The sequence below is a fragment of the Micromesistius poutassou genome (genome assembly GCF_964030765.1).
Source record: "Micromesistius poutassou genome assembly, chromosome: 5".
NCBI lineage: Eukaryota > Metazoa > Chordata > Actinopteri > Gadiformes > Gadidae > Micromesistius > Micromesistius poutassou.
This window is the reverse complement of record NC_140275.1, coordinates 2601095-2626814: the sequence shown is the minus strand read 5'-3', so window position 1 is coordinate 2626814 and position 25720 is coordinate 2601095. Positions and strand designations below refer to the sequence as shown.

Sequence of the window (25720 nt, the reverse complement as noted above, 5' to 3'; positions counted from 1 at the left end):
CGCCCGGCGTGCGAACGGCACAAACGGAATACATTTATATGCAAATTGAGGGGCTATTGAAAGTATGTTGCCAGCCGGTATTAGGAAATAAGTACGTCTTAATGAAATACCATACCGTGTTGTCTGGATGCAGAGCAACACAACCCCTGCTCACCATCCAAAAAAAATAAGAAAAAACCCTGCGATCGTCTGCTTTAATACTTCCACTTTATTCATTCAGCAGCCGTTCAAATGGACCCTTTGATCCATAATGTGGTGAGGAGGTGAGGGTCGTGATGGGACCCGCCGAGGGACATTTAACACGATTCAAGAAGTGCAGCGGAGACTTTGGAGATGTTGAGGCTCCTGACACACGTACTGCAAGTTCCGCTCACAAGTTCAGCCCACGTGTGTAGCACACGTGTGCAGTTCACATGCACCCTGCCTGTTGGTCTCCTGGTAACCTCTTCCCAATGCGACCCTGCCGATGTCAGGACCGCAGAGTCGCTCACCAGCTTCCGCAAAAGACTCAAGACTCACTTGTTCAGAGTTCACCTGGACTCTGCATAGCCTCCGCCCTTACCCTCAACCCCCCATACCCCTCTTACGCACTTATTGTATGTTGTACGTCCTTGCACTTAAAAACAGTACTTAGCATTGTGTAGCATCTTATCCTTTGTTGTATACAAAGGGGATGGTTTAACCCAGCGATTGTTGGTGCTTGGCACTTGATTCTGTGAACATCCTTACTGTACCGACAGTGATATATTGTTTCTCTTTCTTCTGATCAATGTACTTATTGTAAGTCACTTTGGATAAAAGCGTCTGCTAAATGCCCTAAATGTTAATGTCAATGTGAACTGGTTTGGGAGGATGGGGACGAGGGAGGGATGGCGTTGACGTCAGCGCAGTGCGTCCACGGCGGAGGTGACATCCAGTTGAAGGCCGTCTGTTGCGGCACGCGTTTCTGCGGCGACGAGAGAACACGCGTCTGTTTGCCCGTGGACAAGGTGCCAAATCCCACACATTTATTTGCTTATCGGGCTAATTAACCTCGCCGCCGGGTGGCTGCGTCTCCCAAGCACCCGCCATCTGCCAACCACGTCCCCGTCCCCCCCCCTCGCCACCCATCAATCATCAACCCGTCGCTCTAGAACTTTCCTCTGCAGTCGTCCTGAAGAGAGAGAGAGAGAGACCGAGGAGGAGGAAGGGGGGGGGGGGGGGGGGGGGAAACTCGCTCAGGACCGCGGCCCCTCCTCCTCCGGTCAGCTGACCCGGGGGCTGGCCGGGTTCCACCGCCCCAGTATGGATGTGATACCCGGGCGGGCGGGGGCGGGGCGGCACGGGGGGGGGGGAGAATTCAATAGCATCTGCCGGGATAACGATTGTGATTTTACGAGGCGATTAACACGGCCGTATACTGCGAGGTTACCGCGAGGAGTTGACGCGTCGTCTAAAAGCGACCTTAATCACTGGCAATGCGAAGCTAACGACGGATCATAAGGCTATCAAACAAAAGTGATCAAACAATACTGGGAGGCCAACTAGTAGACTGTGGGTTCACCTTTCAGAACAGATCCGACCCGAGTTGCCACTCATCACCTATCGGTATCATGTGTGTGCTGTTTCCTCCAGAGCGTTGAGAGTATTAATATCTTGTCCGGATTTGGTTCGCTGCCCAGTACAGAGCCAGTTCAGCGGGTCATAGGCCAGAGACCAGACTGGGCCCTCCGACAGCACCAGTCTACCGGCTCAACCCACCGGCTGCTTCTACAGCAATGAGCTGCTTATCGTCGTACTGCTGCATGAATCCTCGTTCTGAATCATCGTTACTGCTGCATGCATCCTCCCCTCTCAGTGTCTCCTTGGCCCTGTGGCTCTGTGGCCCTGTGGCCCCGTGGCCCCTGGCTCTGTGGCCCTGTGGCCCCTGGCTCTGTGGCCCCTGGCCCTGTGGCTCTGTGGCTCCGTGGCCCTGTGGCCCCTAGCTCTGTGGCCCTATGGCTCTGTGGCCCCTGGCCCTGTGGCTCTGTGGCTCTGTGGCCCTGTGGCTCCGTGGCCCCGTGGTTCTGTGGCCTGTGGCTCTGTGGCCCCTGGCTCTGTGGTTCTGTGGCTCTGTGGCCCTGTGGCTCTGTGGCTCTGTGGCCCCGTGGTTCTGTGGCTCTGTGGCCCCGTGGCCCCGTGGTTCTGTGGCCTGTGGCTCTGTGGCTCTGTGGCCCTATGGCTCTGTGGCCCCGTGGCCCCGTGGTTCTGTGGCCCCGTGGCCCCTGGCTCTGTGGCACCGTGGCCCCGTGGTTCTGTGGCCCCGTGGTTCTGTGGCTCTGTGGCCCCGTGGCCCCTGGTTCTGTGGCCCCGTGGCCCCGTGGCCCCGTGGTTCTGTGGCTCTGTGGCCCCGTGGCCCCTGGTTCTGTGGCCCCGTGGCCCCGTGGCCCCGTGGTTCTGTGGCTCTGTGGCCCTGTGGCCCCGTGGTTCTGTGGCCCCGTGGCCCCGTGGCCCCTGGTTCTGTGGCCCCGTGGCCCCGTGGTTCTGTGGCTCTGTGGCTTGCTGGGCGAGCGGTTTTGAAGCACGGCAACACATTTACAACATTTTCTCTCTGCTCCTGCATCTCGCCTTCTGTGCTCCCTGCTGGGCTAGACATGTGGTTCCTCTCTCTCTCTCTGAGACAGAGACCGAGAGAGAGAGCGAGAGAGAGAGAGAGAGAGAGAGAGAGAGAGAGAGAGAGAGAGAGAGAGAGAGCTGGAGATAGGGAGAGAAAGAGAGATTGATAGGGCGAAAGACAGAGAGAGAGAGAGAGAGAAAGACAACGAGAAAGAAAGAGAGGAGGCTGACTGCAGGAGAATATGGGGGCCTTTGCCTGTACCCAGTGCGTGTCTGGTTAGCAGGGGTCTAGTGTGTCTGCTGTGCGGGGGTCTGTAGTGTGTCTGTAGTGTGTCTGCTGTGCGGGGGTCTGTATAGTGTGTCTGTAGTGTGTCTGTAGTGTGTCTGCTGTGCGGGGGTCTGTATAGTGGGTCTGTAGTGTGTCTGTAGTGTGTCTGCTGTGCGGGGGTCTGTAGTGTGTCTGTAGTGTGTCTGCTGTGCGGGGGTCTGTAGCCAACGCAACAGGAGCTGGTTCTTGTTGTTGGAGGGGGGCGGTGGGGGAGATGTTCCAAGCATGCAGCGTCCTGTTCCAGGTACACAGAGACTCCGACCTCTCTGCCATGGTACACCACACACCTGGTGACTACCCAACACACCCCCACACACACACAACACACCCCCCCCCCCCCCCCCCCCCCCACACACACACACACACACACACACACACACACAAACCAACCTCTCTGCCATAGTACACCACACACCTGGTGACTACCCAACACACCCCCACACACACACACACACCCCCCCCCCCCCCACACACAACACACACACACACACACACACACACACACACACACACACACACACAAACCAACCTCTCTGCCATAGTACACCACACACCGGTGAACACCAAAACACACATACACACACACACACACACACACACACACACACACACACATCCACATGGCAGCATGGCTCTGGCACTGCGCTGTTCTTCTCGGCGTGAGTTAGGGAAGCTAACCAGCGCCCTCGCCACAACAGAGGCCGGGTAAAAGTGGAGGCGCACACCATGAAATATGCATGAGTGTGTATCTGTCTGGGCGCCGCTTCGCTGGAGCGCCTCACAGCTTGTTACGGCGCGGTGTGAGGAGGTGTTCCAGGTTCCTCAAGAGGCTGATGACATGCAGCAGGTGCCTCCCCCCCCCCCCCCCCCCCCCCACCCCCCTCCCCCCCTCACTCACCCCCGTCTCCCCCTCGTCTCCCTGTAAACTAGCTTGATGCTCTGATTCTAAATTACTCCATTGTTTTCTCTGATTGCTTTCCGCCCAGGGGTGATGCTAGTTAGATCTGTGTGTGCGTGTGTATGTGGGGGGGGGGGGGGGGGGGGGGGGGGGGGGGGGGGGGGGGCGATAGGAAGCAGTTGTTTCTGTACACCTGGATGCACCACCACACACACACACACACACATACACACACACACACACACACACACGCATCCTGCATGTGGAGTTTGCGTGAGGCGGGGTGGGGGGCCCGCTCGCGTTCTGACAGATGGTGGTGAGCAGAGTTATCGGGCGTTCGGAGCCTTCCTCCTGAACGCGGGTCGAAGTCAGAGCGGCAGCATTGTGATCAGAAGAACCATCTGAGTCCATCTGCACAACAGCTTCTCCCCCCCCCCCAAACCCTGGCAGACGCAGCCGGCTCCAGCCCCGCCCCGCCACACCTCCCCGCAACCGCCTGTTCACATCCGCATGAATAATGATGATAATCATTCTTAGCATTATTATTATCATAAGGGCTGGCCGGCACACTTGTGCTTCGTCCCTTACCTTCAGGACCGGACCGGGGGCCCCGCGTGACAGCGAGCATCTGGCCCCGGGAAGGTGTCCTTGGGTGGGATGGCGAGTGGCCCGTCTCCCCCGGAGCGCCACGGGCTCCGTGGATGACCTGCCAGACTGACCTCTCTCTCCGAAGGCACCAAGGACAGAGAGCAAACGACTCGCTTTCCTCCAAATCGGCCATCAGAAAATAACAGTGATAAATTATTCATAACAACCAAGGAATTGTGTGTGTGTGTGTGTCTCGGTTGTATTCAAATACCCCCCCGGACAGAGCTCTCCACAGAGGACAGCGGTTTTGGTGTCGTTCCGCCGTCACCAAATAACGTGATACAGAGTTTGCTGTTTTGTGTTTAATTGCTTCAGTCCTTGGACGGTGCAGTACGGAGCGTTTACATTTAGGGGATTTTAGACTTACAACCATTCACTAACACATTCATGCACCGATGGCTGAGTTAGCCATGCAGGGCGACAAGCCAGCTCGTTGGGAGCAGTTAGGGTGAGGCAGCTCGCTCAGGGACACCTCGACGCTCAGCTAGGAGGAGCCGGGGATCAGTTAGGAGGAGCCGGGGACCGAACTAGGAACCTTCCGGTTACCAGTCAACCCGCTCTACCTCCTGGTCGTGGAGCAGTAAGCTGGTGAGATCCCAGCATGCCACAGCAGCACCGCGGGCCGCATGGGGCGGAGAGCATCCCTTCACCCATGTCATTGTTGTCAAGCAAAAGAGTAATTGCATCTCAAAATCATTACTATTGAACTTCATCATCGAAGGCTGGGGGAGCTGCGGCACCGCTCCACAAAGCACCAACACATAAAACGGAGCGGAATCCAATAAGCAAACCAAACAAAGATGAATCCTCGTCCGACAAGTCTCCTCCGAACCATCCCAGACATCGTTCTCGTGGTTAAAGGGGGGATGTTTTTCCGCCAGGTGTGAGTGTGATTATCCATTACAAGCCGTTTGAAAATCTGCTTTTTCCTGTGTTTTAGTGAAATCACATTTGTGTCTACCTAGATGTATGCTGGATAGATAAGCTACATTTGCTACAGTCCACCGGCTAGGCTGGTAGACTGATATATCCAGCGTACATCAAGGTGGACACGCCCACTTCTGATGTCACTAAAACACAGGAAAAGGCAGATTTTCAAACTGCTTGTAATGGCTAATCACACTCACACCTGGTGGCATAACATCACCCCTTTAAGGTGTCGCTGGACGGGTTCTTCACTGACGGGGGGGGCCCGCAGGAAGTATGGCCGCCGTGCTCCTCCCTTATCGGGTCGCTCACGGTTACCGTGGCAGAAAGTAAAAGCCACTTTCCCTCACACATGGTGTTCAAAAGCCAGTGAATAAAGCATGACTCGTTGACTCGGTCAACACAATATGCATTTCATGACGGTGTGGAGGCGTTGGAGATTAACATTCCTGGCGTGGCGGGAAGGTGGGAAGAGGTGGACTCGGAAGGCTCTCCAGCGGTGGAGAAGGCAGGACCCGTGTTTAATAATTACTTTACACATGAATAAATAAAGACTTTATAAGAACAAACACCTTCACTGTGGCTCCATGCGTCACGACCCGCTGAGTTGAGCTCATGAAAAAAAAAACAGCCAGTGCCTCTTCTCCTCCTCCCGTCAGTTGGTGGAGATTCGGGACTTTAACGAAGCTAATTCTTAAACAGCTCTGCCCTCCATTTCGGCAGGGTTCAAATCCTCTTAATAGATTATGCACCGGTGCCCGACACACACACAATAAGGGAAGAGGCAGCGAGCGGGAACGGACAGCCAGCAAGAGACGAATCCGCCGCCATGACTAAGCTTATTTGCGTCTGCGGCGCCCTGACCGCCGGCAGCAGAGAGGATGTTCAGATACACTTTGCCGCCACATTACATCCACTCCACAAGTGACAACAAGGCTAATGAAAGACGATATGAGCGGGTTAGCCTCAAACACCCCACCCGCTCTGACAATTGCCATATGGGGCTTTTTTAAAAGCTTGCATCGTGAAGAGGGTCCAGTGAGACTGTCATCTCGGCTCTCTTTCATTCTCCCCGCCGCTGAAAGCGACCCGCAGCCAATTAGCCGTCCGGCCATCAGAGGAGCGGGAGAAGAGACGCCGTGCTCAGCGGCTTTCTGCACAGCGCTGACCTTCAGAGGCGAGGCCTCCTCTTACACACCTGTGTGTCTGCACAGCCACCTCTGAGGAGAGGCTGGAGGCTTTCTCCATGCTGCACCCTGGTTTCCATCCTCCAGCCCCAGCCCCACCACCACCACCACCACCGCCTCCCTGCCCCATCACCTCATCCCCTGGTCTTAATGGGGGGGCCTAGATGGGGCCGGCTTTTCTGTTAGAGGGGCACAAACCAAATTGTTGAGGGGGGGGGGGGGGGGGGTTTGAATCGCGGACGAACGCTATTGCAGGTGCGATTGTTGACGGGGGGGGGGGGGGGGGGGGGGGTTGGATCGCGGACGAGCGCTGTTGCAGGAGCGATTGTTGACGGGGGGGGGGTGGATCGCGGACGAGTGCTATTGCGGGCGCGATTGTTGACGGGGCTTGGGGTTGGCTCGTTCGGGGGGGCCACAGGGGGGGCCGGACTCAGAGTTACGGGGGCACTGGCCCCCCCCCCTAGAACCGCCACTGCATCCCCCCCGATCAAGCATGAACAGGACAGGAGAAAGGGAATGGTTCAAGGACATGAAATATGGACCACTTCTGCCTCCTACTGGCTGACGGGAGGAGTTCAGCCCTTCTGAACGACCGTAGGTTGGTAGTGGTGTGGCACTGAAGAGTTACTGAAGAGATCCTCAACGTTACACAACGGGTCTGAGCGGGCCCCTGCCTTCATGGGAAGGGCCCCAAGCAAAGGATGAACGGCTGAATGGATGAGGAATGGATGAGTCTGATTTGACGTCAATTTCGGATGGAACAGAGGAAACGAAAGATGAACCAAGGTTTCTCCAATGTCATTAAAGTAGTCGACAGAACATGAAGGAGAAGGAGAATAAAGAAATAGCACTTTTGAAAGCGTTTTTGACTTTCAAAACTAGGCCGTTCCTGATCAGGAAATTGCACAGAGGACGTGTGCATGCCTCTTTAATTCCCACCCTCAGTAATGAGCTTATGAATTATGAGTTTTCAGGGGGAAATAATGGATTTGTATGCCGAGCGAACAGCCGAATGACAGCTACTATAAATGAAAAAAATGACTTGCGCGCTTCCAGTCAGCCGTTATGGAAATGTCAGGTCATTTCTTCCGGGCTCAGGGCTCCCAGCGCACTGTGTTAAACGCGATCCATTTACCGTAAGGACATAGTAATTATAATCATAACAAAATAATCAGCACATTGAATTCTATTACGGCGTACGTCTGTATTGTCTTTCCCTCTGTGCCACTACAGCGTCACTCCATCTCTGGAGAAGAGGCTGACAGCACGCGAGGCTACGAGGACGTTTGGGCTGCAGAAATATTAATTATGAATATGTGTAAACCCCCAGGTGTAGGGTGTCATTAATGGAAAACACTTTGTCAAGGTGTGCCAATTCTGCTTGTTTGTTGAGACTGAAAACGCAACATCCGATAAAAGGTGCTGTAAGCAAGATGGGAGAGATTAAAGAGAGAGTAGAGAAGAACAGAAGAGAGCAATATGTTCTTAATTATACTCACTCCACGCCTAACTTGAACTGTTTTTTATTTATATATAAAAGCAATAGCATAGTTCACTGAAGCCTAAAAATATGTTGATTGCTGGAGAGGGTGGAAATGTTGTAAAGCAATAGGCATACGGTGAGTGAACTCGATAGTAGGCTAAATTGCCTGCGAACAAAGATACCACAGTTAAGGGGGTCGCCGTCCCTCCGCTGCGCGTCGGGACGGACAACGCCCCTTAACTGTGGTATAATGACCGTATACCACAGCCTGTCGTGATCTATTGCTTAAATAAACAAGCCCATAATTACGCAATCACCCTCTGTGCTTCCTCCCGCCCTTCTTCACCCAGAAGCGTTGTGTTCATACCTGTGATTGACATGCACACTGGTCGCCCAGAACCAATCAGGGAAGAGATGCCCTGATTGGTCAAAATTGTCCGGGAGCGGCCCTAAAATGTCAAAGTCTCCTACAGAGGAAGCTGTCATCGACCAGAACAGATATTCTCACAGAGAACTTCACTCACTAGCTGACGGATGGCTGTGCCATTTCTAACTAATTACACTCAAATTATAGCTATAGCACCTAACCTACAGCATATTTAGTTACTTATATTTAGTTACTTTTTATGTAAAGGTTCTCTGACACCAAGCTTAAAGTAGGCATGAAGTCAAGGCACGTAAACTACATTTAACTAACATCCAACCCAGTACTGCAGCTCTGTGATGTATTTAACACAAAAAGGCACCCAGCCAACTAGGCCTCACAGGCATTAAACTATGTAGTACAGGGAGGTGAAGACAGCTATTATACATTCATCTTTTAGTGTCTGTATAATAGAGTATAATAGAGACAATCACATTGGCTTGCTATCCACAGAGCCACATGACAGGCTTTCAGAAGTGCCACCATATCCCTGAGCATAATTAGGGTCAAACGACAAGCCATTAAACGGCCAGAAACCTCCTGTCTCGACCAGACGCTCACAGGATGGAGAACGGCGCCGTATCAAACCGCTAGACCTGCTTCCTGCAGCACTGCATCCCACTGTGTTTACTACTGACGCCTTCTCAGTTAAAGGTCGAGGCGGTCTCTGCAGAGAATGAAAGCAGTGGCATTGTGTGACAATTGAGTGAGCAGAAGGAGAGGTACCGGCATTAAAGGCCTCCATGTGTTGTGATCAGCAGAAAACATTTCGGATGTCGGAGGCGTGAGATCGCCCCCTCCAGTCCAGAGCCCATCCAGATGTCCAAGCCTGCGTCCCTCAATGAGCTCCGGTCTGGCCTCGGCTGGGCCGCGCGGATGTGGTTCGTGGCATCAGGCTATTCAAAAAGCTGCAGCCTATCAGAGGGAATAGCTAAGGGACACTCTTGCTCTCTGCGCTCTGGCCGAATCAGTTTGGACGTAACGTAAAAATATCGTCTCCTCTGAGAAGACGGGTCACGCCGTCTTCTTCCACACTTTCCTCAGGCGCCGCCATCGTTTCTTCATCAATACAGCAGACTGCAGCACTGCTTGCTTATTCATGGCCTGAACGCCCCCCCTCCCTTGCAGTGCTGATTGGTCCTATATTTTTTTAACGGATCAAATGATCTGCGGATCAGAAGATGCGGATGGTCTCACGAGGCGGGCAATGAGATTTTGACACTGGTCAATGAAGTTTGAAGTGTGTGTGTGTGTGTGTGGTGTGTGCATGTGTGTGTGCACGTGTGTCTGTGTGTCAGGATGTTTGTGTGAGTGTGTGTGTGTGTGTGTGTGTGCAGACGTGTGCGTGTGTGAGTGGGCGCTTGTGCGTGTGTGTGTGTGTGTGTGTGTGTGTGTGTGTGTGTGTGTGTGTGCGTGCGGACGTACATGCGTGCATACGTGTGTGTGCGGGCATGTGAGGTCGTGCCCATGTGTGTGTTTCAGATACCCTACATGGTCCACAGAAGCACTGAGCATCAGCCAGTCGCTGTGTAATTGTTGCGGTCCCAGAGCAGCCATTGTTAGGCTCCATAAAGACTCTGAGGCTTCCCTCTAGCCCCTGACGCTGAAAGAAAGAGATTCGCTCGGAATTCAATTACACATCAAGCGGACATTAAAGGAGCCAGAGTCTAATTGAGATTTCACTGGCCCTGTTTCATGTCTGTTCATATTAGCCAGCCAATAGGATGTGATCAAAAGGCGTTGCCATGGTACCCTGAGAGAGAGGCCCCCTATATTAGAAGGAAGTGGGGGGAGGGTTTGGACGATGTTTGTGTTTACACCATTTTGATTTGTTTTATGAAAGTATACAAACACAACGGTGAATAAACAGAATACCACGCATCATAACAGAGCATGAGGGACATTCAAAACAGGCAACGGATGATTATTATTCCACTTTAAATAATTCAGTAACATTTGACATCTTGACAGTTTTACTTTCTTTAAATTCACGAATAAACCATCCAAGTGTGGAACACGGTTAGTGGTCTGACGTTGATGTTTGTAAAAGTTTCCAATTAAATTAACATTTACTGACTTTTTATGTAAGCCGTAGGACTGTGTGTGTGTGTGTGTGCCCGTATGTGTGTGGAGTACAAATTGGGTGGAGAGACAATAGTCTTCAATAGACGCTGATTCTGTCTCCATAATATCAGCAGACAGCTGATTATGCCGTCTGCAATTCCCCTCAAAATATGAAAGCGATCACAGCAGGGATTTCATCGCCCTGGTTTCATAACGTAAATGAAAAGCTATTAAAGAAGAACTTTATAGGAACTTTTAGAAGGGCCACTTTTAGTATTAGTATTAGAGAGAGTATTATTCATAGACCTTTGTTCCTTCTGCTCATTAGACAGATCACATCTCAACATAAGATAGGTCTGTACTGCAGTGTAGCGTGTTGTGTCTATAATATGGTACACCTTTCAAACGCCCTGGGGTTTTGGATTGTTGCAAAACAATCTCTACCCCACACCAATACAATATTGGCTTTATCTATACTTTAGGCTGACTTTTAGCACCTTAAACTTCTCATCCGTTCAGTTCTTCCATTACATCACCTTTATTTAGCTGACTCACTCGTCCAAAGCTACTAAGTGCATTCAACCGTGAGGATAAAGTGCAACAATCATGCGACTGCATCAATTCATAAAATAAACTTACTGCCTCAAGTGCTACAATATAGAAATAAGAGATCGATTTTTTTTTTTTTTTTTTCATGGACCAAGAAGATTTTTTCATGGGCCCTCTGAACAGATGAGTTTCAGCCTTCAGCGGAGATGTGCATGGCTTCAGCTGTCCTGAAGTCAGTGGGGAGCTCGTTCCACCGCGCTGGAGCCCGAACAGCACACAGTCAGGGTTTAGTTGTTGGCAGCTGGGCCCGTAGTGATGAGTAGCAAGCCGCTTGGCACTCATAGTTGTTAGCGCTTTAATCTTGCTTTTTAGACCTTAGGCTACAACATGTTGAACACACACACACACACACACACACACACACACACACACACACACACACACACACACACACACACACACACACACACACACACACACACACACACACACACACACACACACACACACGCACATCTGAACAGCTCCTGAATACCTGCAGACACCGCATGCTGGGGCGTATGCATGCCATGACTTTGAGTTAAATAATAGTTCTAGGAGTTTTCTCCTAAAAATAATTTCTTAAAAACCTCCAAACCCGGCATAATAAATACTGGTATTCTAGTGTTTACATTATGAAGGGTTGCTCTTACGCACACGCAACAAATGTCACGCTAACAAAAAAAAAACATTAGATCACTTGTTGCTCCGGACGAGTGCTAAATTGCTGCTGCCAAGCGCATTCCTGAGCGCTTACCTGGGCACCAGGTAGCATGCTCGTACCGGCTGAGACTCACAAGGACATCCATCACCTCCCGTAGAGTAGCCTAGAGCCCAGTGCAGCTGCAGGCCTACGAGGAGAGGCAGGACGTCCTTATGACATTAAAGAACACATCGTGGACTCTATGTGTGGCGGAACGTTGTGGATTACTTCTGGAGAGACTCAATAAGCCGTGTTTTCGTGCGTAAAGTGACGCCCGTAGGATGATTAAGTTTCTCACGTTTTCCATCCTCCTGGTGTGCGCCGTCCAGGGGCGCGTCGTCCACAGGAGGCACGCTCAGTGCCCGGACTCCTGCGATGCGTCACGGTGCCCTTCACCCCCCGCGTCCTGCTCCTACGGGCAGACCAGGGACCGCTGCGGCTGCTGCTCCATCTGCGCGGCCGGAGAGGGCGACTCGTGCGCGGAGGGGACCGCGGAGTGGACAGGGGAGGCTTGCGGGGACGGGTTGGTGTGCGGTTACGCAGCGGAGGGGAACCGCAGTGCGCGCCATGCGTGCGTGTGCGTGTCCAGCGGCCCGGTGTGTGGCAGCGACGGACGGACCTACCCGAGCCTCTGCCGCCTCCGAGCGGAGAACAGGAGGGCCGAGCTCGGCAAGAGCCCCTCGGTCATCCTCATGGAGAGGGGTCAGTGCGGTGCAGGCAAGAGACGCAACTTATATTTGTATTTATGTTATTAGATATAGCCCCCAGTACAGGTAATAATATGATGTTCAGGTAAGAGATGGACCATATATATGTACAGTATATTATTAGATAAAGTCCCCAATACTAGTTAATACTAGTAACATGAGGTTCAGGTAAGAGATGGACCATATATATAGGCCTATATATGTGAGTGTATTTGTATTAGATAAAGCTCCCAGTACGATTACTAGTTAATACTAGTAACATTAAGTTTAAGGATATATCGTCATTCAAGTTAACTTAAAAGTATAGTAAAAATATGAAAACAGCATTCTCCATCATTGTAATTATTCATCATCATCATGTAATTGGTTTCTCTTGGTTGGTTTGTCCATAAAAATGCTGTGTTTTAATTAGCACATCTCTGAGAGAGTGAGAGAGAGCAAGAGAGAGAGTTTGTGGTGTGTGTGTGTGTGTGTGTGTGTGAGAGTGTGAGAGAGAGAGAGAGAGAGAGAGAGAGAGAGAGAGAGAGAGAGAGAGAGAGAGAGAGAGAGAGAGAGAGAGAGAGAGAGAGAGAGAGAGAGAGAGAGAGAGAGAGAGAGAGAGAGAGAGAGAGAGAGAGAGAGAGAGAGAGAGAGAGAGAGAGAGTGTGTGTGTGTGTATTACTATAGATGCTGATAATGAGGATTATTTTGCATGTCTTCATAAGAAACAGTACTGTACATGATGTGCAGCTTCTCGCCATTGTTTACCACACGGAGAGTTGTGTGGCCTGTGGTGGCTGATACATCACTCTGAGATCAGCCAATCATAGCGCAAAGAACCAATCATTTCTACTTAGAGCTCCAGCGATCAAGGCCTGAAACAACAAACACCGGGAGCTGGCTAGGAGCAGAGACGTAGAAAGCAGGGTTTGAAAAGACACTGAATACAAACTAAAACATTCGGAGGGCACGGAACTTAACCTGAGGTCTATGTAGCAGGTATAATAGGGAAGAGAGTTAATAATAATAATAAATAATAATACATTTTATTTGTAAAGCACTTTTCATTGTTAAAAACAATCCAAAGGTGCTACAGAGTACAACAAGATAAAAACAGGTTTAAAAGCCAAAGCACAACAATACATTTAAGAAAAGGCTTTTTTAAAAAGATAGGTTTTTAGGCCTTTCTTAAAAGAGTCTAAAGTCTGAGGAGCCCTCAGGTGGTCTGGGAGGGAATTCCAGAGGTGAGGAGCGGGTGAGCAGAAGGCCCAATCACCCATAGTATGGAGCTTAGTCCTGGGGGGCTGCAAGGTGGCTTTGTTTCCTGAGCGGAGGCTACGTGAGGAGGTTTGTGGTGTGAGGAGGTCTTTGAGGTAGGGCGGGGCATTTCCATGGATGCACTGATGGGTAAGTAAGAGCGATTTTGTAGTCGATCCTGGATGAAACAGGAAGCCAGTGGAGTGAGTGAAGGATGGGTGTGATATGGTCATATTTACGCACCCTCATCAGGACCCTAGCGGCGCTGTTCTGAATGTGTTGCAGTTTTTGTAGGCTCTTGCTAGGAGTCCCAATGAGGAGTGCGTTGCAATAGTCGAGAGATGATTAATGTGGGTGTTAAAAGTGAGATGAGTGTCAAATTTTACACCCAGGTTGGTGACTGTAGATGACAGAGGTATGTTTTGACCAGAGAAAGTGATGTGTGTTATGGGAGATGACCGGACCTGGTGTGGTGTGCCAACTAAGATGGCTTCTGTTTTAGAGCCATTAAGTTGGAGAAAGTTTTTCGCCATCCACGTCTTTATCTCCTCAAGGCAGTTAGATATGCCTGTGTATACATGTCTTTTTTATCCACGGAAAAACACACACACAAAACAACAGGCACACACACACACACATGCCATGTATAATTGAGATACAAGAGGTATCCCTCATTTCGATCTGTAAACATATTGGAGACAGTAGTTGAGTTTTTAGAGAGAGGCACACTTACAATTTCAAAATAAGAGTGCTGCAGGTCTGTCACACTGAGACGTGTGTGTGTGTGTGTGTGTGTGTGTGTGTGTGTGTGTTTGGATCAATAGCAGTGTGAGGATCACAGTGTTATCTGATGATTTCTAGATTATTTCTATAAATATTATTATTCATATTTTTCCACATGAAGTCATTTCCCCAAACGTGTCTTCACAAACTAATTCAAAGGCAGAAATCGTTTAAGAAGGAAAGTGTTGGATATTTTTCCTTTGTTCAGATTGAATATGGATTGAACTAACCAACTAGTCTGAGTGTGGCGGTCTCTCTGGTAGCCTGCATTTAAGTCTGAGTTAAGGATTACTCCATTTCAAACAAAAATGCAAATTATTCTGACCTGATTTGCATTTTTGTTACATAAATAGTGCACAGTTTTTACTCCTTAAACTGAACTGTGCAACATTGAACCACACACACACACACACACACTCATGTACCATATGTGTGAATGTGTTATTATATATTTATGTTCATAAGAAAGACATTAAGAAAACAAAAACCCAGCCTTTACTACAAAACCCAGTTTTGTTGTTAAAATGCAATGCATAATTCTAAATAATTCCCAGCCTTTGTCCATCAAACTCTTACACAGTGTGTATGGTCGCACTAGTTATTCGAATCACATTTTTGATTAATCTCCAGATAAATATCCAAAGTCTGATGGCAGACGCGCTGTAATCTGGGTAAACGGGGCGTTTCACTTTGGCGTTTTGTATTTGTATCGACCAATCATGTCGCGGGAGGCGGGGTTCTGTAAGCATGTGATTAGTGAACACCAAGTGGGCAAATTGTAGTAAACTAGAAACAGAAACACACTTGTTAAAGTACTCTTCTGGAAGCTTCATCCACCGGCACCAATGAGCTTTCTTTGTAGGATATCTCAGCATCCAAACAGGAAACAAGGCTTAGCCCCGCCCCTTCAGTTGTGGTTTCCAGCCCAGGCTCGGTTCTGTCTCCCTCCAGAAGTTCTGCTAGAGAACAGTATCTGCTGGATCCCAGAATAGGTCGGGACAGGTAATACAACAAATAACCACAAGGTATTCAAGGACCGTTGTTTCTTTTGATTGTTGAGGCGTTGGTGTCAACAATGTTCCTTCATTACTTCCTAATTGTCTCTTCACGCAATACCAAAAACATACACACAGTTTAGACACAGAACTCACTTCATCATATCTAGGGACACAATTACAACTTTTGACAAAGCCCCGTCAGAACGAAACGCCGCTATACTAAACTATTGGCCTCTCCATCCTCCTAATTGTTCACCAGGTAATCAGCCTACATTCATTCACCTTGTCGCCGTGGCGTTCCACTTCTCGCACGTCTTTCCATAGAACCGTCAACCACTCAAAGGAGAAGTGCAGCTCTGGCAATCTGTTCCGTATTCATATCTCCGTTTTCTCTTATATAGGTTTTAAGAGCCTTTGTCTCTTTAAAGACCGCACTTCCACAATGGCTCATTTCTCCAAACAAATTAAAATATGAAACTCAACAATCTTTTTTTTTTAAACAATGCAAACTATGCAGCCAGATGCTGATGGCTTAATTCTCTCAAGTCCTCAAGGACTTTTTGAAGGCTACTGGCGGTGAGGACTTTAGTTTGGATCAAAGACAAAGGAAGAGGAGGAAAATGTAGAATATTGGTGACCCCGGAAATGTTCAGAAATGTTCTGACCTTCTCAGGAAATAGCAATGGATGGAATCGCAATAGCATAGAGAGTTCCAGGTCTGACAAGACCACAGCACTAAAGGAAAAGTTAGCGTCAAATTATCATCATTACGTGAGATTCTCGTGTTTTTGACATTTCTATAAATTGTAGGGTTTATGATCAGAAAGGTTCCTCAGTAGAGGACAGCCCAAGAGGAGACAGATCAGCGAGAGAACCTCTGACAGACAGACAGACCCTCCCAGATGAGTCAGCTTCACTTCGGTTGGCATGGAGACGATGGCAAGAGCGTCCATCTTCGGCTCTTCAACGTTTAGATGTTGAAGAATAAATACACTTAGGTCAGCTAATCTCACTATGCGATGCGCGTTGGCTGACTAATTAGCAGTCATGTCCATTCTTAATTCTTCCTGCTCCTTAACCAATCACATGTTTGAACCCCAATCTGTGTTTTTAAATACCTAATGGTAAGTGACTAGAGACCACAGTGGTGAATACTTTTCCATTCCAGAAAATCAACAGAACTCCAGCAGTGAGTTATGTACTCATATACACTTACACTCACTCATTCATTGAACATCAAGCTTGTGCTAATCCAAATCGCTAGTCACTGAACTGAGATGTAAATTGGTGATAAGGTAAGATGATTTGTGTGGCAAATGTACTGGAGTAGGCTACCTTAATAGTATGGACATGTTTGGCAGGAGATATTATATTTGTGTATTTTTTTATTATGTTTGTTCATAATTGTATGATTTCTCTCTCTCCCTGTCACACACACACACGCACACACACACTAACATGTACGCGCAATCCAGTTTTTCCGTATCAAGCCAATTGAAGTTAAGTTACATTATCATTAGTGAAACTGGCAGCGAGCTGAATTGCCTTCATTAAAACACAACATTCAATAGATAGATGGCGTCCGCTTCTCGGTATCAGTGTCACTCCACGCGTCTCAGTGACTGATTGGAGTCACGCCAAGCGAGTGCCTGCTGTCGGCCGGTAGCAGGTGGCCGGTGCTCGCTGCGTTAGCGCTGATGTTTCCAGGTCCTGCTGCGTTCTTCCAGCTCCGACGACAAGCCTGAGTAGAGACACGAGACTCAAGAGGAATTTATTCCATCGAAATGAGGACCGATGTGCATACGGCTCTGCAGCACCGGAGTGATCTGAGTAGGGTTAAAGAACATATGTGTCCTGACGTGGGTCTGTGTGTTTATTCATGGTGAACTCTACCTGACCCACCGCTCTGTGTTTCTCTGGTGCGCAGGCTTGTTTCGTGCATTTCTACGTCAGCTGTCGTAGTTCATTCAGCCGTCATGATGACTCTCCCTGAAACGAGCTGGAAGACAAGCAGAAAATGTCTTTGAAAAATGCAAACAAATAGGAAAGTGTAATGAAGTCTGACGTGCAGGGCATCTTCAGATAGATGGATGATTCATCCTGTCACATCAGAAAGAGATAGAAACATGATTCACCCTATCGCCTCAGATAGAAACATGATTCACCCTCTCACATCAGATAGAAACATGATTCACCCTGTCACCTCAGATCCAGATAGAGATGGTGAACCCAGAGCAACACGTTTGACCAGCCTGTGGGTCCACACCCGGGCCCACATGTCACCCTAAGCAACAGAGAGCTCTTCACCAAGTCTGTTCCACCCTCTGCATCTCCAGGCCTTTGACTATAAGGACCTTAGCGTATAGCTGCTGCAAACAGTCCTCAGGGCTGCGCTGGGCTCTGCGGTCTGTGTCTGTGTTCAGAGGAGTGTGTGTGAGGTCTTGTGGAATCAGAAAGGTTCAGCCTGCGGCGGAGGAGATAAATCATACAGGAGGAGAAGGAGATCTGGCTGGCAGAGCTTCTGCTACCCTTAGGATACATCAGAAGGGCTCTGTGCTATGTCCTTCCCCGTGCTGTGTGTGTGTGTGCGTGTATGTGAGGATGTGTATGTGTGTGAGGCTGTGCGCCTGTTTGTGTGTGATGGGGTGTATATATATATATATATATATATATAAATATATAAATATATATATAAATATATATATATGTGTGTGTGTGTGTGTGTGTGTGTGTGTGTGTGTGTGTGTGTGTGTGTGTGTGTGTGTGTGTGTGTGTGTGTGTGTGTGTGTGTGCATTGGGGTTGGTGCATGTGTGTATATATGTATGTGTGTGCATGTGTGTCAGTGTGTGCCTTGAAGCTAGTGAAAAATAATGACTACATTTTTTTAACATTCAGGAATGAACACATCAGCCTGTGGAATGTTCTATACGCTAAGTTTGAAAGTAAATCTGCACATGGATGGGCCACCACTTGCCAAAAAGGTATCCCACACAAGAGCTGGTTTCAAACCACAGCTGTGGAAACACCCATCTGATGTTGAAGTGAGATTATCCTCATTTATTTAATTGTGGTTTATTTGTACATAGACAAACTGAGAACAGCTATCCAATGCAAGTATCATAGTGCTTATAGCGGACGAATGCTAATTTGCAACACCCGTCCCTTATGAATAATAATGATCAATAATCGTAATAAAATACTTTCTATCTATCTATCTATCTATGCAACATAGTGCCATGGAATACCAGCTTTCCATGCACTCAACATAAACAAGAACGGGTATAACAATATTAATAAATAAACAATGAAACGATATCTCGAGAAATGCTCAAGACATAATGTAAATTTAAGTGTATTGAATTAACCGGTTCAATGTGAGGCAGGGGATGTATCTGAGCTGGTTAGGTCCTGACCTAAAAGGGTTATAATTATCATGAATTGTATTTATTATTGTGTTTTTAACCCATGAGTTGTGTTGTGTTGTTGTGTTGCTGCAGGCACCAGGCATCCTGAGGGCATGCGCTACAAATTCAACTTCATCGCTGACGTGGTGGACAAGATCGCCCCAGCAGTGGTCCACCTGGAGCTCTTCAGAAGGTACCAGGCTAGTGGGGTTAGGGTGTAACTTATTTTGATCAAATATATGAATAAATAAATATATATCTGATATATAGAATATAAATATTCTATCTGAGGACTAGAAGACGGACAGACTGTTAGATCAGAACACTTCATCCATCATCCACAAATAATAATAATAATTATTAATTATTATTATTATTAATTTATTTATTAATTTATTTATTTATTTATTATTATTATCCGCTCTCTCCCTCTATCTCCCACTCTCCCCCTCTCTTACTCTCTTTCTCTCCCTCCCTGTCTCTCTCTCTCTCTGTCTCTCTCTCACTCTTGCTCTCTCCCCCCCACCTCTTTCTCCTCCTCTCTCTCTCTCCCCCTCTCTCGCCCCTTCTCTCCCCCCCCCCCCCCCCAGCATGCTGTCCTCTGAGCAGGACGTCCCGGTGTCCAGTGGGTCAGGGTTCATCGTGTCCCAGGATGGCTGGATCGTCACCAACGCCCACGTGCTGGCCAACAAGAGACGCATCAGGGTGGAGCTTCAGAGCGGCGTGCGCTACGACGCCGCCATCACCGACATGGACAACAAGCTGGACGTGGCGCTCATCAAGATCGACTCTGAGGTAAACGGCGGGTACACATGTTCAAACCCTGCTGAGGGCGAGGTTTTTAGAAGGGACTCTGTGCTGCTGTACGGTTGTACGTCCTGGCACATAATGTACGCACTTATTGTATGGTTGTACGTCTTGGCACTTAATGTATGCACTTATTGTATGGTTGTACGTCCTGGCACATAATGTACGCACTTATTGTATGGTTGTACGTCTTGGCACTTGATGTACGCACTTATTGTATGGTTGTACGTCTTGGCACTTGATGTACGCACTTATTGTATGGTTGTGGCGATGAGCCCCTCAGCTCACTCCCACTTCAGGATAGGGGCTACTGGATTGATTGAGGAGGTCACAGGAATTCAGCCAGCACTGTGGTTTGCATGAAATTTTGGCAAATTTATTTATAGTTCTCACTCAAAAAAAAAGTGGCCAAGCCAAACAAAAATACTTAGAGAAACAAAAACAAAATCAACTCGAGGGTTGTTTGCTAGTCCTAGGTCTGCAGGAAACATTGTGCTACATATACCGCCTCACAACAAGCGATCCTCACGGGGTTCCCTGCAGGCATGAACACAGGGCTTAAATAAAGCCATTCAATTATCTCCCTTGGGAGATACCATTTGCATAGGGGTGCATAGGGGTCCATGTACAATGCTATGTTCATCTTAACAACATTGTCAAACATTTGTACACACTTTTCTCTTCTACTACGCATATCTCAAATTATGATTATGTACATTACTATAAAAAATATATAACACCCCATAATAATTACCTTATAGCCCTAACAATTCCCCCCCCTTACAACTGTCATCTCCCCGCATCCCAATCAGACAATTAAGTGATTCCAGGTGCCTGGGTTGCCTGGGATTGGAAATGCTTGAGGGGACCAGGAAGTGAGTGAGGACTGTCAGTGTTTGTTTATGTCGTGCAAAATGTATGGATTAATGGCAGAGAATGGGTTATGGAGCAGATCGGCTGGTACCTAACCGATTGCTAGGATGTGTAGATGAGTTACCAAAGTATAATGTAGAAGAATAATGTAGTAGAACGTGATCCTTAATGTTTTAATGACAAGACGCGGTTGCCGGCACTGCGTGTCATGTGAATGCGTGTGTGCGTGTTGATCAGTTAAATGTTGTGGGTACGTGAAAAGGAGGGCTGCCTTTTCACAATCCTGGTGCTTAATGTACGCACTTATTGTATGTTGTACGTCCTGGCACTTAATGTACGCACTTATTGTATGGTTGTACGTCCTGGCACTTAAAAATAGTACTCAGCATTGTGTAGCATCTTATCCTAGCTATCTTTGTTGTACACAGGGAATGAGTTAACCTAGTGATTGTTAGGGCTTGGCACTTCAATGAACGTCCTTACTGTACTGACAGGGATATATTGTTTTTCTTTCTTCTGACAGTTTCACTAATTGTAAGTGGCTTTGGATAAAAGCGTCTGCTAAATGCCCTTAATGTAAATGTAAATGACTCTGGGCGTGTGCGTACCAGTGCCAAGAAGCCAGTGAACCTTTCAGAACAACCATAACCTCCGGGCTGAACTTCTATTTGTCTCCATAGTGTTCAAATAAACGAGCTCCTGTAAAAAACCAACAGCAGACGTCTGACAGATCGGTTGATTCGCTGAAATAATTTCTTAGCCGAGTTTGTGATATTGTGATACATCGTACATTTATATCATTTGACGCATATTATCTTCCTGACAAGATATTTGGTCCGTGTGGAATGGAAGCATCGTTCTTATTTGACATTATTAGATGCTGTTTTCCATCACTTTAAGTCGAGACGAGAGAGACAAACTTTGTTAAGTAAGAATTTGCAGAGAAATACAGAACATATTATGAGCTTTAGAAATGAGTTGTAACATCTCAGATTCTCCTGTGGAGAGCAAATCTACGCAAGAGGATTAGGGCCACATGTGATTATTTTTTGGGAGTTCTGAGTTAATCTTAGAATACACCACAGATACACCACATCAACACCAGTCCCAGTTTTTATTTTTGTGGCCCTAATCCTCTTCCGGACGAATCAGAACAGAGAGTTCTGCACGGTGTTTCAAACACCTGCCTACCCATGTGGTGTCAGCCCGCGTGCACTCCTAGCTCCGGGTAGCTCTTAGCATCGCAATGAATCAAAGCTGAGCTCCGAGAAGGGCAGTCGGTTCTCCGTGACCGGGGTTCCAAAGGTTCCCCTCTTCAACTCAACACTGCACCAGCAGAACACGGTGGTAAATGGATGGACTGCATTTGTATAGCGCATTTTTTGTAACCAGTGGCCACCCAAAGCGCTTTACAATATTGCCTGACATTCATCCATTCATACCCACATTCACACACCGATGGCGGCGTCAGCCATGCAAGGTGACAGCCAGCTCGTCGGGAGCAGTTAGGGTTAGGTGCCTTGCTCAGGGACACCTCGAAACTCAGCTAGGAGGAGCCAGGGATCGAACCAGCAACCTTGCGGTTACCAGCCAACCCGCTCTACCCCCTGAGCTAATGCCACCCCGTGGTAAACCAACCCGCAGGCAGGGAAACACACCTTCACCTTCCCCCGGTCTTAATCTGCTTTCACATATGACCTCCGTCTTTTCTCCACATTTGTGAAGCAGGAGGTTCGACCGTGAGGGTCATTCACACTTATTCACACTTGATGCAGAGATCGTGTCAGTAGAATCTCCGGCTGCTTAAGGGGGGCGGGCTTGCAAGGGGCGGCATATGACGTAGGGTCGCAAGAGGCGGGATCGGGTTTGTTTTGGTTTGACCGCAGACAGCACGCAGGCAAAACGGGCAGAACTCATCGTGATCATGTTAAATGTTGCTGCAGCGATGCATATATTCCGTTGCATCCACAACATTCGCATTGATCGATGAAAGACTAGAGTATGAGTTACAGACAAATAGAAGAAACGACAAACAAGAAAGGCGTCGCGAACGACTGCGTTACCGGAGGAAGAGAGCGTCATTTTTGGCTTAATTTCACATCTAACAAACACTGGGACAAATGTAGTTGATTTCTGTGTTTAACTGAGAAAACAGGGAGTGGAAGGATGGGACCCTATAATGTTCAGCTAACTGATAGAGTCAATAATAATTGTTACGAGAGTAGTGCATGTGTGTGCGCGAGAATGGCAGTGTTTGTGTGTGAGTGGACGAGCGAGGAGAGCGGTAATGAACGAGTCTGGTTGTGTCTGTGCAAACATGTAGGCCCTACTGTAAAGTTAGTTAAACTGAGAATAAAGTACACAGCCTGTCAATAATCGGTGGCCGCTTCATTCCCACCATATTCAAACCTATAAGCAGACCCATTGCCAAAGTGGGTGAATGATGTTCACTGTCAAAGTGAAGGGTGTTACTCCCGAGAGAATCGACGGAGCGGAACGTCGCTTTTGTGCTCCTCGACTATGGTCTGGGAGCCGACAGCAGGAAAGGTGTAACATAATAATAAAAATATTTTTTAAACCATTCAGCGAACAAAAGGCAATAGGCTGATTATCGATTAGGGTGCGGGTGCCACTCAATGACATGCAAACGTAGACCGAAGCGTCATCAACACGCCCCCTCAACTGGTGTGAAATGCCGACATCCTACTGCTCATTCACATATAAGGTAATTAGCATTTCCTCCGGAGAACATACTACCTCGGGGGTAGATTTTTTCAGGAGGTCCAACGTCAGGATATGTCGTTCACATATACGGCACCTCCGTAGAATAGATGGAGAACAGACGGATGCACGTCCATATGTGAAAGCAGCTGTAGCCAGCTCTGCTCTGGCACAGGGAGTAAATTGCGTTTGATTCCGGTGATAAAACTTTTCTATTCAAAGTAGACCGGGGAAGAGGACAGGCATGGACAGGTTCGGGAGGAATTAGAAGCTGTTGATTTATTTTGTCATCAATCCACCACACACACCAGATGCAAATAAATCGACACACAACAAGCCAAAACAAATCAACAAGCCAGATGAAAGTACAGAGAGTACCCAGGATGGAACGCAGGAGTGTGAGCCCATTAGTGAGGACAAAGGAGCCAGCGTTTTGAGCTGCGTTGGCCTGCTGAGCTTTACCCCCCGGAGGGAAACAGTAGCACTGTAGCACAGCAGCAATTTATGTTGCGTAACAAATGAGTTCAATTTCTTCACGTGATTCGATTTTTTTTCTCCTTGTTCTGCTGAATCTGTTCTTGTTGTTGCAAGTACTTTTTCCTGCTCCTCTGACCCTGTGTTTGTTCCATGCTGCTCTCTTGGCAGCTGAGAAGAGAAGAATCTGGTTCAATAATAAGAAATCATGTAAACGTTTTCATGAAAAGACAAACTCAGGTAAAAGTGAATACAGGAGGCAGTAAGGGGGGTAATCTATCACTCAAAGAAAAAACGTACCTAACCACAATAAAATCCACTATTTTTAAATAACTCAACAGGTCTTGTATCCTACAATATTATTGTCAATATTTATTTGTACTTTTAAGTAATTTAGCAAACGCTTTTATCCAAAGAGACTTGCGGTGAATTCAGATACAGGTTACCAAGATGCCTACAGGTCAGACAGCGGACCCCCGCCTTGAACCCAAGACCTCTGGGCTGGAGCCCAAAGTCCTGACCCCCTCCCCTGTCTGTTGTGGTCCTCCCCAGTACCCGCTGCCGGTGCTGCAGCTGGGCCGGTCCTCGGACCTGAGACCAGGGGAGTTTGTGGTGGCCATCGGCAGTCCCTTCTCCCTGCAGAACACGGTGACCACGGGCATCATCAGCACGGCCCAGAGAAACGGCGCCGAGCTGGGCCTCGCCGACTCCACCATGGAGTACATCCAGACGGACGCCATCATCAACGTGAGACCGGCCGCCCGCCTCTCTCAATAGTGATGTGTTTAGATTAACGTCAGACCAGCCTCTCTCACTAGTGATGTCTTTAGATCATCCTCTCACACTAGTGATGTGTTTAGATCAACGTCAGACCACCCTTACTCACTAGTGATGTCTTTAGATCATCCTCTCACACTAGTGATGTGTTTAGATCAACGTCAGACCAGCCTCTCTCACTAGTGATGTCTTTAGATCATCCTCTCTCACTAGTGATGTGTTTAGCTCTTTCTTGCTTTCCTTCTTTCCTTCTCCTTCCTATCTTTCTTTCTGTTTATTGTTCCTGTTTACTGTTGACAATCATTTATCCAATGTATTTATAGGATGTATGTTCTACGATGAATTATCTATATATATATATATATTCATGGGCGTCACCATAATATAATTGGGGGGGGGGACACGTCCCCCCCACCCTTGAAAAAAAGTCATTTCAACCCCCCCACATTTGCCATCAAAGATTAGTGCATGACTGGTCTACTAGTCCAGCGTTCTTTCCATCGCTTCACAATCAAATCCGTTCCACTTTATCAGTAGGGGGAATACCCATATAAATAGAAATCGTTTTTCTGTTTTTTTAACACACAACGCAGCATCACGCATGCATTCAAAACACGCGCCGACCGAAGCAAGCTGTTGTTGAGAGTCGGATCAACGACAGCGACACGAGATGGACATAAGGGCCGTGTCCCAATTCAGGGGTTGCATCCTTCGAAGGATGCGTCCTTCGAAGGATGCAACCCCTGAATTGGGACACGGCCAAGGACTTTTTTCGAAGAAGAAGAAGAAGAGGAAAGTAAAGTAAAGTAAAGTTGCCCAAGTTTTCCATTGAGTGGCCAAACAGCTAAATTGCGTGGCCAAACACAGCCAGCTTTTCTGATAAGAATGTTAGCACCCTTATGAGACATTCTCTGGCATTAGCAATATTCAAAGTCACAAAGATCAAATATTCGTGCCTAATAGCCTACTTTGTTGTATAAAAAACCTAGCCTATATATCATCAAGACATGTAAACGTTTTCAATGGCTGTTAAAAAAAAAATATATATATATATATATATATATATATATATAATAATAAAAATAATAAAAAAAAAATTATATATATATATAAAA

General features: G+C 47.8%; 1 protein-coding gene across 1 annotated transcript in view; it reads left to right on the top strand.

The window, feature by feature from the left end:
- Window positions 1–275: 275 nt before the first annotated feature.
- htra4 (HtrA serine peptidase 4) overlaps window positions 276–25720 on the top strand; it is a gene marked incomplete at both ends in the record, with an annotated part of 30053 nt that continues 4608 nt past the window's right edge. Inside the window, 7 exons of the mRNA XM_084468904.1 lie at window positions 276–354; window positions 4395–4452; window positions 9231–9350; window positions 12105–12535; window positions 19047–19146; window positions 19544–19748; window positions 24381–24575. Coding sequence (XP_084325030.1) covers window positions 276–354; window positions 4395–4452; window positions 9231–9350; window positions 12105–12535; window positions 19047–19146; window positions 19544–19748; window positions 24381–24575 — 1188 coding nt within the window. The remainder of the gene's footprint in view (window positions 355–4394; window positions 4453–9230; window positions 9351–12104; window positions 12536–19046; window positions 19147–19543; window positions 19749–24380; window positions 24576–25720) is intronic.